General features: G+C 40.6%; 1 protein-coding gene across 3 annotated transcripts; it reads right to left on the bottom strand.

Annotated features, from left to right (window-relative positions):
• Positions 1-300: 300 nt before the first annotated feature.
• On the bottom strand, positions 301-12,928 carry CLN8 (CLN8 transmembrane ER and ERGIC protein). 3 transcript variants are annotated; one of them, XM_078862542.1, is made up of 4 exons: positions 12,788-12,928; positions 8,260-8,510; positions 6,889-7,190; positions 301-5,012 (listed from the first exon to the last, which is right to left on the bottom strand). In XM_078862542.1, the coding sequence occupies exons 2-4, from the start codon at positions 8,501-8,503 to the stop codon at positions 4,695-4,697; spliced, it is 864 nt and encodes a 287-aa protein (XP_078718668.1). In that variant the 5' UTR covers positions 8,504-8,510; positions 12,788-12,928; the 3' UTR covers positions 301-4,694. The 3 variants fall into 3 exon arrangements, with proteins under 3 accessions (XP_078718668.1, XP_078718669.1, XP_078718670.1); XM_078862543.1 differs by having other exon boundaries at positions 8,260-8,506; XM_078862544.1 differs by having other exon boundaries at positions 8,260-8,506; positions 12,893-12,905.
• Between the last annotated feature and the right edge of the window lie 1,501 nt (positions 12,929-14,429).

Raw genomic sequence — 14,429 nt, 5'->3', positions numbered from 1 at the left:
TCCCAAAACCCATCCCCCATTCTCCCATCCCCCATGCAAAGTGCACGAGATTAAAAGAGATTAAAATCAAGCTTGGAGAGTGGTGCTGGGAGGGGTGGGTGTATGTATGTGTGTTGAATCTTGAGTATATATGTTGAACTTCTTTCGACACTTAAGTACGTAGCCAACCGTGCTAATCGGAGGTGCAGGGGAAGGACAACAAAATAAACACAAAAAGCAAATATAAAGAATTTAGTTATCAATTTATTCCAACCCATAATACTTTGTGATGTCCTCTTTGAATACTGCTAGTGTATTAACATCCACTATCACGTGGTGCATTGCTATTAACAGCTAAAAGGGTGCTGTGAAACTTTGATTGTCAATATAAGAGTACCCTTTATAGGAGCTACTGGAAGATGCTAAGTTCAAACTGAACAATGGTACATATACACAATGCCTGATTACTAACTTAAATAATTCTGGAATGTGAATCATTTAATTAGGCATTGTGTTTGTGGTGACAGATTGCTTTATCTTCTAGAGCCACTCCTGTTATACTTGACTTGTTTTAAGATCCCTTGTAATTAATAGTGGTGTCATCACACTCGGATGTTGGAAAATATAGTGTCCTTCACTCAATTCGGGTACAGTAATGACATCGACATTAAAACTAAATCCTTACCACTACTGCAAATGAACCTGGGCAGGTAAAAGAATAGCACAAAACAGTTCAACAGTACTATGAGAATCAAGTTAAATGAAAAACATTGGGCAGCAATGACAAAAACAAGTGTTCTCCATAACATGCCATATATTATATTAGTTTAAAGGAAAACCATTTACAATGCATGTGGACAAAATTCTATGTACTCACACTTTAAGGATTCAGCACTACACGAACATATAAAAAAAAGTTTATACAAATCTTTTCTCCAAATTGTGCTATCGGTATCATGAAACACATTAGTCAAAAACACAGCCGACTCTGTTGTATTGCGTTATATTTCCAAGTTTACTGTGTTTGTTTTCTCATTCATTTGTACCTGATGATGGTTGATTGCGTTGCAATCGAAACGTCGTCGTATTCTATTATTAATTTAATTTCTTTCTACGTGACTTTACCAAAAGAACCAAAGAGTAATGCCTGTAGTCACGAAAGCTTCGAATCTGGCAATATTATTCACGTGAGTTTTATTTTTTTTATAATTGTGCTTGTGCACCACTGCCAACGCAGTATCAACAAATATTGCGTTTAATGTATCGGTATCATTTGATGCGTCACATCCATTTGTATCTCTCGGATTGCAATGTAACCCTTCGCATTGTTGAACGCCCTATAGAAATGAACACCGCAGCTGCCCCGAGATCCTTTCACGTGACCTCTTACACACAGGAACGGGTAACTTGAGGGGGGACAGCACTTTCCCACCCACTCTGGCACTAAAAGTAACGTTCGTCACGTGGCAGTGAAATCAAAATTTTAAGTTTTCCGATTTGGAATGTAACTATAGTGCTGAATCGCATTTATTCCAATTGTTATTTTTAGTCATTTGCGACTGGGCTCAGACTATAAACTCACAACGATTGAGAATCAGAGGCAGCTGCCTAAATCGAAATTCAGTATCTTAGCAGTGCCAGCTCAGAGCTGATCAAAGCCACAAAGCTACCTTACTAGGCTATATTTGATCAAACACTAAATCAACATATCATACAAAATATCTTGTTACATTTTCTAAAACAAATTCTCATCATAAGTCGAGATCAGGAACTGATTCGAAAATGTGATATTGCTATAACACAGCAGAGATGTATTTACTTGATTAACTCAGTAAAATCTGTGGTACCTAAACATCGTCTAAATATACCACTGTCATGTTAAGTTTGCACATTTGTGAATACACCTATTTAGCACGTAAGGCCCACTGAGCGATATAGCTCTGTTTCAGAAGCGACCTGCCCACAAATGATATCTCAACGAAGTGGCTTATCATGTGGAAATGTATTTCAACCAAATACTCGAAAAGCATGTTTATTCTAAATGTGGAGGGGAAAACCGGAGGACTCGGAGAAAATTCCACACGGACCACGAGGAGAACACGCAAACTTCAAATATACAACAGGCATCAAGGTCGGGATCGAACCCAAGACCTCCTGCATTACCAGACGAGGTATTTAACATCTCGCCACCATGGCACCCCACATCTCAAACTCATTGAGATTGAGTTTGAGATGTGTTATACGGGTGGGTCCTGTCTACCCACTATTTTAGAAGAGATCTGCGGTGTGTAACACATTCTTTAAAAACATCTGCATAATAAAAAAAATTACCTTCCATTGAAAGTATTGAAATTATTTCAATATTACACTCGTAGCTTTAGAGAAACTCAAACAAATGTGAAATAAAATACAGTGTCATTCCAATATAGCATCGAAACATGTTCCACTGTGCAACAGTTATGGGAAAAGTACTACATTTAACTAAACTACAAAAAAGTAGACAATTACAGCTTTTCATTCGTTGTGCATTTTACCTAGATCTGAAAGATAATTTACAATATTGCAGCGATCATAGAATGTTTAACAAAACCCGGACTGACATGAAGCAAGTGTCATCACAAACCTGTTCCTAAATGCCTGGTTCACATACAAGACAGTGCATTCGAATTTGCAGTAGAAAAAACTGAAGCTGTATTTACGTGCAGCTATAAATATATTATTTTGTATCAAAATGCCTTAATTTTAGGTTTCTAAAAGGGAAAAAAACTTGGTATAATGAAAATGTCACATCAGTTAATGGCCTATAGCATGCACATAATGGCTTGATCACTTTCACGTGAAAAGCTGTTTGAAATGTTAAATTAAATGTACGTATTTTGTCATCTGCTCTAGTCCAACTTGCATGCAAGTCTAAAACAAAATAAATATACCAGAGTATTTTACGCCACAAATCCACAGCATTTCATGGAAATCATATTTTTAGCGAGATAGATTGTCAAGGCAAATGAGGGATGGTAATGTGTGGGGAGGGTTCCATCCAGCAGTGGATAGACCAGTGGCTGCTAATGAGGATGTTAACTTAAATGGCAACAACGTACATCCACAAAGCCACATTTAGCCTCCCATCAGTGGGGATTTCTTCATTCTACTGTCTCAGCGATCTCTCATGTTCAAAGCCTTGTTCAAGACACAATTTCTCCTCTAATCACAACCAATTAAATATCTACAAAGTCAATGCTCAGAGGATTGACCACGTTTACACTAAATGCCTGAAAGTATAAATGTAAACTACGTTTTCACACAGAGATAAAAAAAAAACATGACTGAGATCTATTTAAACATACATCGATGTTTGCTTTACCTTTGTAAGCTGCATTTCCAGTTGCATTCATGTAATTCATTACCTCTTTCACCTGTTAAAATTATAAAGGTATTATCACTCAATAAATGTGTTATTGCTTGATTTACACTCCCTAAATTCATCACAATTTATAGCAAATGTGTTGGTGTTTGCTCTTTATCTGTTTGACATTACCAGTAGCACGTGATGTCTAGCAGCAAGACAAATTGTAGTTATACCGTTATTGCAGCAAATAACAGTCGATTATGTTTACCAAACAAAACAATTTTATAAACTATCACCTAAAACCAGCAACCATATACTCATATATTCTTAAACAACTGTTTACAAGTAGCACACTGTATGTAAATATATTAGTTTTTAGATCGTCATGATTGATAGATTGAAATATGCATAATATTACAATCTACTAATAAAGTATTTTAGTACACATCATACATTAATAAAGTCTCCGAATATCAAAGTGATTTGATTTTAATGCAGTAACTGAGCTTTTCCTAAACCCTCCGCTTGCATCCCACCACTCCATGCCCTGAAGATTTGACACTCCCTGGAAGTGACGGAGCTGGAAGGATGTAAAGGAGAACATAAGGATTGTGAGTGGCCTTGTAACAGACCATAATTTTAAAGCACAACAAAAAAAATATCAGCTTAACATAACCCGATGGGATATGTAAAATTGCATGCAAAAACTGAGCTTGAATCAACATGCAACATTTCAAACAGTAAGCATTAATACATCACAGATGTGCATAAAGTGCACAATCTCTTGTTGCAAGTACCGTGCATCTAGACGAAGGGTTCTTTCAACTGAGGCCTAAGCACAAGTAGAGGATAGAAGCATGTATCTTGGGGGTCTGTTCCAACAGATGCCACTCTCCCAATCTGAATTAATTGGGTCGATTCTTGGATATTATAAAGAGCATCAATCAGTGCTCGAGTCTCAGCTATTTGGAAGCACTGGTCAAAACTCAGTTGAACACGTCGGCTCTCGTGACCAATATTATCCAGAAGATGTCTTTTTGGGTTAGATTGCGTAAATGTCATTAACCACACAGCCAATTAGTAACGTTTGTCACGTAAACAATACATGCCAATAAGTTACTAGTTCAGCACACCGGTGTGTGTTGGAGAGCAAAGCCACAACATTTACAATTCGAGTACGACGTTTCGCCAGTTCGAACTGACTGCAGTCGTCAAATACCACGAAAATGTTGCATGTCATCACACACATCTCAGGCTTTCAATCTGATCTCTAAAAATACATTTGAGTCACCAGTGTTATCTGTAGGATCAAAATTTAATACCTATGTGTCTTGCTTAAAAAAACAGTGGCATGAATACAGCTGCAATCCTACGAATGCTTCTTGTTAATCACATCTGCAACTTTGTGGCCATTTCTGTTAATGTCTTTATTGGTAAAGTTCCAATCAACAGGGTTTGTCAACTGCAAAGTCTTCTTGTAGGTCCAGTATGGGTTGAGATAGACTGTCAGCACAAGCAGGCCCGTGTAGAAAATGACCAATGTAGGGAGGGACACATGATTCACAAGGTCCTGTCGATTTCTCCAGCTTTCCCACCACAAGTAGTAGGTGAGGAACATACGCCCGTGGAACATGTGGATCATCACCATCTGGTTGACTCGCCACAGCAGAGTTTTGGCATAGCCAGCCTGCAGACAAGAAAGCATGTAAATCAACACATCTACTTTCATCAAGTGTGCTTTGCATCAAAATACTGCACACTGATAAGGCGAGCATTAAGCAGATGGATTTATATTACATACATGGCATTTTTTCTCTACATGTATTTATAAACACTAACTTCCGTCTAAATCAAGTAAATCTTCTATCAGAATAATGCACACTATAAGGGCAAGCACTGTCAACGAGACATATTTCCTAATTTACAATGTTTGTTGTACATACAGTAAAACCTTGGATTGCGAGCATAATTCGTTCCGGAAACGTGTTTGTAATCCAAAGCACTCGCATATCAAAGCACTCGTATATCAGTTGTGATCACGTGACGCTCGGCAGGCAAAGCGTATACAAGTACTACTCGTATTGCAAGACCTCGCTCGTTTATCAAATTAATATTTATTAACAAAAATTTTGCTCATCTTGCAAAACACTCGCAGACCAAGTTACTCGCAATCTAAGGTTTTACTGTATTAAGTTACTCAAGTTGTAAGTGTATTTTGCATCAAAATACTGCACACTATTCGGATACGCACTGGCAAGAGGACACAGCAACACCGCATAAATGACAGCGTTTGTGATTGTAAAGTAACCCTTTCAATTTCCATTGAGAGGGCTACTCACATAAAACATGTGGAATGGTAACGTTTACGCTGAACATTTCAAACCTAATCGGTGGTGACTGGCTAAATCAGGCTGGGCAAGCAGGGTGTGGGTGCACAATTGTGTCGTTGGAGTAACTGGGCAGTGCATGTACTCAAAGACAACCGGGCATTCACAGCTGAGTACAGAAACACCAATCACTGCAACATGAACTAAGCATGCTCTTTGAACAATGCAGTCTCCATATATACAGGCATAAGGATCGGGATCAAACTCAGTTAAAGCTATATTTGACAGAATGATTGTAAAATTACGTTCCATAAAATCAATTACACCTCAGTGATAAGAGCTGTTCTACGACAAGCAAAGTGGAAGAAGCAAATAATTACAGGCCTTTGGTGATTTTAGTACCAAACACGTAGGCTTTCACGGCCAATATTATTCATAATAAAGGTTTTTGGGTTAGATCGCGTTATTTATAAATGTGTCGTAACCCTCAACCACCCGACACAGCCAAACAGTAAACAATGTGTCACGTTGACAAAAGACAAATAGTTCACTATTTTAGCCCACCTGTGTGTTGAAGAGTGAATTCACAGCATTTACAATTTTTGAGTATGACGTTTCGCTGGTAATTACATCATCCAGCATCATCGGGCAATTTTCCAGAATGGTGAAACCCTCCACTTGCTCCCGGTCTTAAATAGAGCAGCAGCAGGGTGACGTCATCATTTAACTAATTCAGGTGCAGTGATTTGAGGCGGAGGGGGGGGGTATTGTAATTATATAATAGATTGGAAATTAGTCAATTGTTATGATTAGTAATGAGTTGTAGATTAGTAATTAGTTGTAATGTGTGTTATTGTAATTATATGCTACGTTAGTGATCAGTTAATTAGTATGTGTTTCCCCGAAAAGTGGAAGAGCTTACCCAAAATAAAATGAATGCATATACATTAATGAGTTCAATAGTAAATTAAAGATGTAATTTTTAGACAAAATAGTGTCTCAAGCACAATTTAAGTTCTCAAGTTTGCTTATTGTCATTTGTACTTATATATTGCCTATACTGTTTCATTTTTCCACATTGCACTTGGTCTGCAATCACTTCCATAATGAGTGATTCTCTTGTAATGATCTCAAATGCCCCTTTTGTTCCAATGCCCTTGAGATGTACTGCGTTGGATGCGTGGAATAAATATATATTTTTATTTATGATGATAATGATGAAGAGCTGTACAGAACCTTGAGCAGCATCCAGGAGATGCAGGTGAATGGGGTGCTCATTTCCAGTAGGAGGATCACAATGGCCAAGTAGTGGCCCGTGGAGTCCCAGAGCACCATGGTAAGGAAGCCGAGAGCGCTGAGAGCGTGGTGGACTGCCAGTCCCAGGTCGAGGACACCGAACACGGCGCTTGACACGTGCAGGGCGAGGTTTTCGAAAAGGAAGAATCCCACGGTGGTGAGGATGAGTGCCCAGCTCCACCAGCACTGCCGCCAAACCAGACCCTCGAAGAGCCAGCGATCGGCAAGCAGTGTCCACAGCCCTGCCCCCGCACGCAAAAACAAAGGTTACGTGTCATCAGATGCATCGCAAGAAGCTGCTGCATCTAAGCCCCACGGATTAGTGATTACGTTTCATAATGGGTAGAATAATGATCTTCAAAATAACTTGACATTAAACTCAAATCTTGATTTGAATGCTTTCCCACCTGATGATGAACGCTTGTGTTGCGCCCGAAACGTCGTGATTTATTTTATTTTATACCTACGTGACTTTACCGAAAGAACCAAAGAGTATTAAACTCCAAGAAAACCTATAACTGTAAACTATGACATTTATGCTACAACCTGTGAATGTACCCCTGTTGTTAATGACTATTTTGAAACTAAATGTTTAAACTTTAAATAACTTGACAATAGGTTTTTCCCCTTTTTTCTGGCAACAAAACAGGTGTTAAGATGTTAAAACACCAAACTGAAACCTTTTACAAGGAATCATGTCTGCATTAACCACAATGCTTGTAGTCAGAATGCAAACAAACAACATACTCTGATAATATATGCATTGTCCTTGAAACTGATTGGTCCACACCAGAGACAGCTTTCTTTTGAGCCTCATCCTCTGGTCTAAATAACTTAAATAACTTTTTAAATAATTGCTTCAGCAGGAAAACATTATTGAGATAGCCAGTGCTTTAAATAAACAATTTTAAACTATTATTTGGTAAAACATTTTTAATGGAAATTGTAAACCTCTTCAAATGAATCTTCATACTAAGTGATTGTCCGTTACTGCTCTGTATCATGTTATAAAACCCTAATAACATAAATTGCCAGTTTGCAGAACACATGCAGTGTATAGAGTTAAATATTGTAATTACAGTCAAAAGCATTTCCTTTCAAAACATTATCTGTGAATTTCTCACATTTTTGATAACGTGGCATAATACGCTTTAAGTGTCTGATAAGCGGATTCAAGGAGAAAATGTAAAACCAACATTGCTATCAGTAGCTTCTACAAACACAAGAGCAGTGTATGTATGTTGAACATCTTTCACGCCGTAAGTAGCAAACCATGCTCATCAATGAAGGTTTTAAGGAGATTGCCACCACCTGCGAAAGTTGCCTTCACCCCAAAAATGGCCCGCGTGGCTGCCAGAGACCAAAACGCGCGTTCTTGCGAGTGCAGGCTGTTGTAGGTAACGCTCAGCGCCTGGGAGACGAGGTGCGTGAGCAGAAACACGCAGGAGTAGAGCGTAAAGCCGCCTCCGATCAGGGCCACGCGCACGTCCCACGCCCCGTAGTCGAGAGAGAAGAAGCCGCCGTCGGCGCGACTGTCTTCAGCTTCCGTCTTCATCTTCTGCCTCGCCACGCCAGAAAGCAAATGAAGGATGAACACGTTTTTAATGAATTTCATCACCGTATGAATACATTCTTAACTAAATGCAACGGCAATTTTTTTTGTTTACAAGGAGTAATATGCTATATTACAAAGGGTAATTGCAATAAAGGGAAATTGGAGGTAAATTAGCATATACAGGCATATGAAAAAATGGTAACGCCGTATTGATAACGTTATTTAAAAAAAAATTAAGTACAATGTTTTACTAACTCTGGACAATTTCACTATAAAGAGCAACTGCTTAGCTCTTATTCTAATTCATTGAAAAGCATTAAAGGTTTGACAAGAATGTAATACACTTGTAATCCGGCTTCCATGATCATTCGGCGGTGCCGGGCAGATCCGGCAAAACTGCTCCAGAGGTTGCGACCAGTCCGGCGATCGTCGCCACGTGTGCTTGCCAAACAAAAAAGTAGCTCCGCTCGATTTCAGTGTTACATTATATATACAGCACATTATACACTACACACAGCAACTTAGACAATTACAACACTGCACGGATATACACCACCCCATGCAGAGTCTTTGAGATTAAAGTTGGATCTTAATTTGTTGTCCATTTGTAAGTTTAGTCACGCCAATTTCACATCGCAAACAAATTGAACACACAAACAAACATGCAACAACACCTAAAAACATAACGTCGTACAAGCATGTGCAAAAATAAGCAGATTTTAAATCATGATTTAGTGAATTATCCGGCGTTTTTTGAAAATCCGCCGCCTCCGACCCGAAACCGCTGGATAATCGATCTATCTACTCTACTTAACTCTACCTTAAACGCTTTAGGTCATTTACATTTCCAATAACACCGAACCTGTACCACTCTTACGTCAAATGTAAGTGGCGTGCTGCCTCCACACACAGCGGGGACAAGATGAGTCGTCTGGTGGGCACGAGAAGACCGTGAGAACTGAACCCCATTCACGTGGCCTCGCACACACAATGGGGGTCTCAAGTCCAGCCATAAACAAACTGCAGAGTGGACAATTGTGCAAATCCTTCTTTTAAGCACAAGCCAACATTGGTTTTATAGAACATGTACATAATACAGCGCGACTAATATACAGCTCGTGTCGGCTTCACGGATATCATAGAATTGATCTATTTTTGTAATTCCTGTATACATGTCCATCCATACCTGTCAATCCCTTACCAGCGCCTACCTTATCACAGACCAATTCAGACCTTACTGGTCACCCCGTGCCCCTTATAAATCTCAACGTTCATCCTACAAAGTCCCATCGCCAGGCAGAAACACAGAGACCATTTTTTGTTTTCCCATATTTAAACGTCTGTACGCTGTATGGACCTGAAAACTCAATTTCCCTGTACAACAATACGAGGTAAACCGTATGGGTTGACAGGCATATGCATGACCATACTGCATATTTGAAAGCATAGCATGCAACAACTTGAATTGTCACGGACCCTTTGCCATCACCATGCCAGCCAGCTCTGATAGAATTGCAGGTCAATGATGTTGTGAAACAAGCCCCATGGCTATTATGCCCAGATGTGAAGGTTCTACAGACTGTGTACAAAACAATATATGCCGTCACCACCACTCTAATAACACTCAATACACATACAACTATTTAAAGGAAATTCATTTTAGTTACGATTAATCAGGCGATCATCAAACATGTTTGTAAGTGGCTCAAGACCATAAGTATCACGAAGGTCAAATATTTTATTTACAGTATTACGCTGATGCATTACATAATCAGCACGTTATTTATTAAGCTCACCCGATTTTACATTTTAGAAGTCTCACGACAACGTTAGCTCAATAGCTGCCTTATTGTGTAATCAAAAAGACATGCGCTACTAGATAATTAGCATGCACCTTTAAAAAACACTATATGACACTGTTTGCCTGTGCAGATAGGCATTGTGTGCTGGTTACAATTACAACCCCATTCGTGAATCACACTTGGATGGATGCCTTTGTGGCATAAAGCTGATGGGATTCCACCAGTTTAGATGTGAGAAACTCGTGGATTTTGACGTGATGAACTGGTGGGACCCCACTTGCCAAATAAACTACAGTACATACATGCTGCTTCTGGAAACCGGTAAAGTCTTCTGCTTTTGACAGCTTCCTTATATGTAGCAATTAACGGGACGAGGATATGGCCTGCAAAAGTTGTGATCTAGATAAATAGTTCATAAAAGGAAAACAAGAGGCGTGTACAGCATTGTCATGTAAAATGATATGACCAACTCTACTGACATTTCCACATTTCTGCGACTGATATCTATTACGGTAACAGGTAATGTAAGTAGTGTGTGAGTATTTAAAGCCCAACATCAAACCAATAAATCCTTAAGGTCTGTCACCCCAATGTCAGTAACAACAAATGACATTGGGACAATCTAGTAGGTTTTTGATATGAGTGTACTGCCAGGTGTAATTGCTCTTTATCAAGCCACTGTTGGATTGGGGGGGGGGGTATTTGACCATACTTCACCACGCTGGTCAGTGCGTGCTGGTGGAGGCAGGCACAGCATCAATACCCCTCGGCATGGAAATGCAGTACAAGGATGGAGATTGCTACCCTGTCCCCTGCTTATTTTCAACAACCTTGGTTAAGGTTCAACCATCAAGGGGGGTCAAAGACCGGCCACAGCATCGCAGGAGCGGGGTTATCTCAACAACAGTCGCCTATGTACTTATTTAAAATTCAATATTGTCAAAATGTCCCCATCACGCTTGCTTAGGCATAATTATTGTACGAGTGGACGGTATTTTAACGATGGTTGCGGTGCGGTAGCGCAGTGCTTGGGGCCGTCCATAAATGACGTCACGCACCTGGGGGAGGGGGTCAGACATTTGTGACGATGTGTGACGAGAGGGGGGGGGGTGAGAAATGTGACGTCACATCAAAATGCGCAACTTTAAATAAATATAGACAACACGTTCTACTTAATTAAATAGACTTTTTAATAAATGTTTTCTCCTACAACATCAGAGTCCAGCGGCACATTAAATACGCACTACAATGACAATCGTTTAAAGCGATTTGAAGCATGTTTTATTTTGGGGGGGCAGAGCTTTGTGACGTCATATTTGAGGGGGGGGTCTGACTTTTTGTGACGCCGTGTGACGAAGGGGGGGGGGGGTCAAAAATCGTCCAAAATCGCGTGACATCATTTATGGACGGCCCCTTATAGCCCACTGCGCTACAATGAACCAGGCCATACAAGAAGGGTTGCCATTCCTGTGCTGTTGGTGACAGTAGTGAGTGGCGAGAGAGTTAGTGATGTCTTCAAATGAACTCACGTTGACCGGGAGAGAGTCAAATATGGGATTACGGTCCAACAACAGCTCCCTTACATTTAGATTTAAAGCTTCCGTGGCTGCAGGAATTCATATTCTTGGTTCTTTCGGTAAAACCACGTAGAGGGGGAATAATGAAGTAAAAGAAAACAATAAAATTCTCACGACGTTTCGATTGCAACACAAGCAATCGTCATCAGGTGTGAAAACCACAGCAAGAAAGTTGGGGGGGGGGGGGTGGGAGGCCTTCATCCACTCTCGCAGCGGTGGCGAGATGTGAACTACCTCGCCGGGTGTGCAGGAGGTTTGTGGGTTCGACCCCGACCCTGACCGGCGTCTCTCCTCTCCCCGTGGATGTCTCCACCCCCCTCCACCTCCACGTGGAGACTCAACAATCAGCTGCTTGTTAATATCCACGCCGACTGTGTAAGCCCAACAGCGTTGAGCACTTGTGATGGCCAGGCAGCTTCTATATATCTATCTCAGTGGGGCCTTAGCTGGCTAATAGACTAAAGAAGTTTGTAGTTTTATATCATCCAGCACGTGCATTGAGCTCGTGGTTACGCAACATGCGAGACGCCGTTGGATTTCCTACAATGCATGGGCCCCAGCGCAATGGAAAGCGACGGTGCCCGATACCCCCCCCTCCGAATGGACCAATAGGATCGCAGCTTCGAGCGGTCACGCGCACGCCTCGGCCAATCGGGATGCGAGCATGACGCCGCCGACCCCGATGCGCTCTAGTAAATGCAAATGTCAATTTTCCCACGTTAGCCGACGCAAGAATCAATCACACTTTGTTGTTCGTCTGTGTTAGCGTTCTTAAAGATCTTAGAGCACATTCCATTGCCACACGAGTATAACAAGTTATTGAAACGTATAACGCGTAAAAATCGACGCATTTTTCGGCTGACTTTCATACGATTATGAAATTATCCGTATACTCGAGTACTTACAACTGAATGGGCAGTCTTGAAAGGTGGTAATTTAGCGACTAACTAAAAGCGGCGTTTAAATTACATTGAAGTAAAACAAACTCTCAATAAATTAAAATCAGTCACCCGAGCGAGTCCCAACAGCAGTCAACTCTCATCACGTTGCCCTGTGACGCGACTCCAAAAACATCGCGTCATTTTGGAATCGATTCCAAAAAAGGCTTCCCGATTACCCCCTAACGTGGTGGCTGCAGTGGATCGATTCGACGGAGCTCGATTTAATTTAACGTGGCGACATAATGGGAATCGATGTCAACGACACCGAAGTGAAATACACCCGATACCGGAATCGATACTGATTTGCAACTGGAGGAATCCGATTAACTCTGAACAGAAGTTTGGATGAGATCAATTCAAGTTCTAAATTCACAACTCACGCTTGAGTTAGGCCACCTGATGATCTGGCTACGTGTGTGTTGTAGGACCCTCCCACCACCCGACGACACAGCTGAACAATTAAAATTGTTCGTTTATAAGAATTCACAGCACTAATTATTATTCTGACTTTCTGGTTTCGTGACCTGAGGATGCTTGACGCACTTTCAAGAGAAACGTCGAATCTAATTGATGAATGAGATTTGTTCCTGAACCTTCCTGTGAACCCAGAGCTACAATTGGCGCGTTAAACGCTTTTAAAGGTTACAATGTATTTCGGTTCTAGATTAGAAGCTTTCGTGACTGCAAGGATTCATATACTCTTAGTTCTTTCGGTAAAGTCACGTAGGTAAAAAATTAAATTAAAATTAATAAAAATTTTAAATAAAATCACGACGTTTCGGAAGCTTGTGTTGCCTCCGAAACGTCGTGATTTTATTGTTTTTATTTTTTATTAATTTTTATTTCATTTTTTACCTACGTGACTTTACCGAAAGAACTAAGAGTATGAATGTATTTCGGCTATTTCTGGCGGTGGAGAATTGGCCAGATCATTACGTGGCACGCCGCTAATGATTATTTAGTGGTAGGCATTAGGGGCCGTCCATAAATGACGTCACGCACCTAGGGGGGGGGTCAGACATTTGTGATGATGTGTAACGAGGGGGGGGGATTGAGAAATGTGACGTCACATCAAAATGAGCAACTTAAAATAAATATAGACAACACGTTCTACTTAATTAAATATATTTTTTTATAAATGTTTTCTCCTACAACACCAGAGGGCAGCGCCACATTAAATACGCACTACAAGGACAATAGTTTAAAGCGATTTGAAGCAATTTTTTTTGCGGGGGGGCAGAGCTTTGTGACGTCATATTTGAGGGGGGGGTCTGACTTTTTGTGACGCCGTGTGACGAGGGGTCAAAAATCGTCCAAAATCGCGTGACGTCATTTATGGACGGCCCCTTACGCATAATAATTTCACATAGAACTAACAGCGAAGGTCCGTGGCTATAAACATCTGGCAGCTCATCATCAGTCCAATGAATACCGACTGCTTGACGAGATACTGGATACTCTTTGGTTCTTTCGGTAAAGCCACGTTGGTAGCACGACGTTTCGATCGCGACAGAAGCAACCGTCTTCAGGCGAAAACGAGGGGGAATCTGCTGAGGCATGCTGCTTATAAAGGTTTTTAACATCTAACTTTTTAATGTGTGGCTCT

This window comes from Lampetra fluviatilis, chromosome 14, assembly GCF_964198595.1.
Source record: "Lampetra fluviatilis chromosome 14, kcLamFluv1.1, whole genome shotgun sequence".
NCBI lineage: Eukaryota > Metazoa > Chordata > Hyperoartia > Petromyzontiformes > Petromyzontidae > Lampetra > Lampetra fluviatilis.
Note: the sequence above shows the minus strand (reverse complement) of the source record. Positions and strands in the feature narration are given on the sequence as shown.

Coding starts and splice junctions, on each gene's coding strand:
- CLN8 (XM_078862542.1), bottom strand. CDS start 8,503: ATGAAGACGGAAGCTGAAGACAGTCGCGCCGACGGCGGCTTCTTCTCT. Junction 7,191..8,259: donor GGTGAAGGCAACTTTCGCAG/GTGGTGGCAATC, acceptor GTGCGGGGGCAG/GGCTGTGGACACTGCTTGCC. Junction 5,013..6,888: donor TCTCCTGGATGCTGCTCAAG/GTTCTGTACAGC, acceptor TCTTGTCTGCAG/GCTGGCTATGCCAAAACTCT.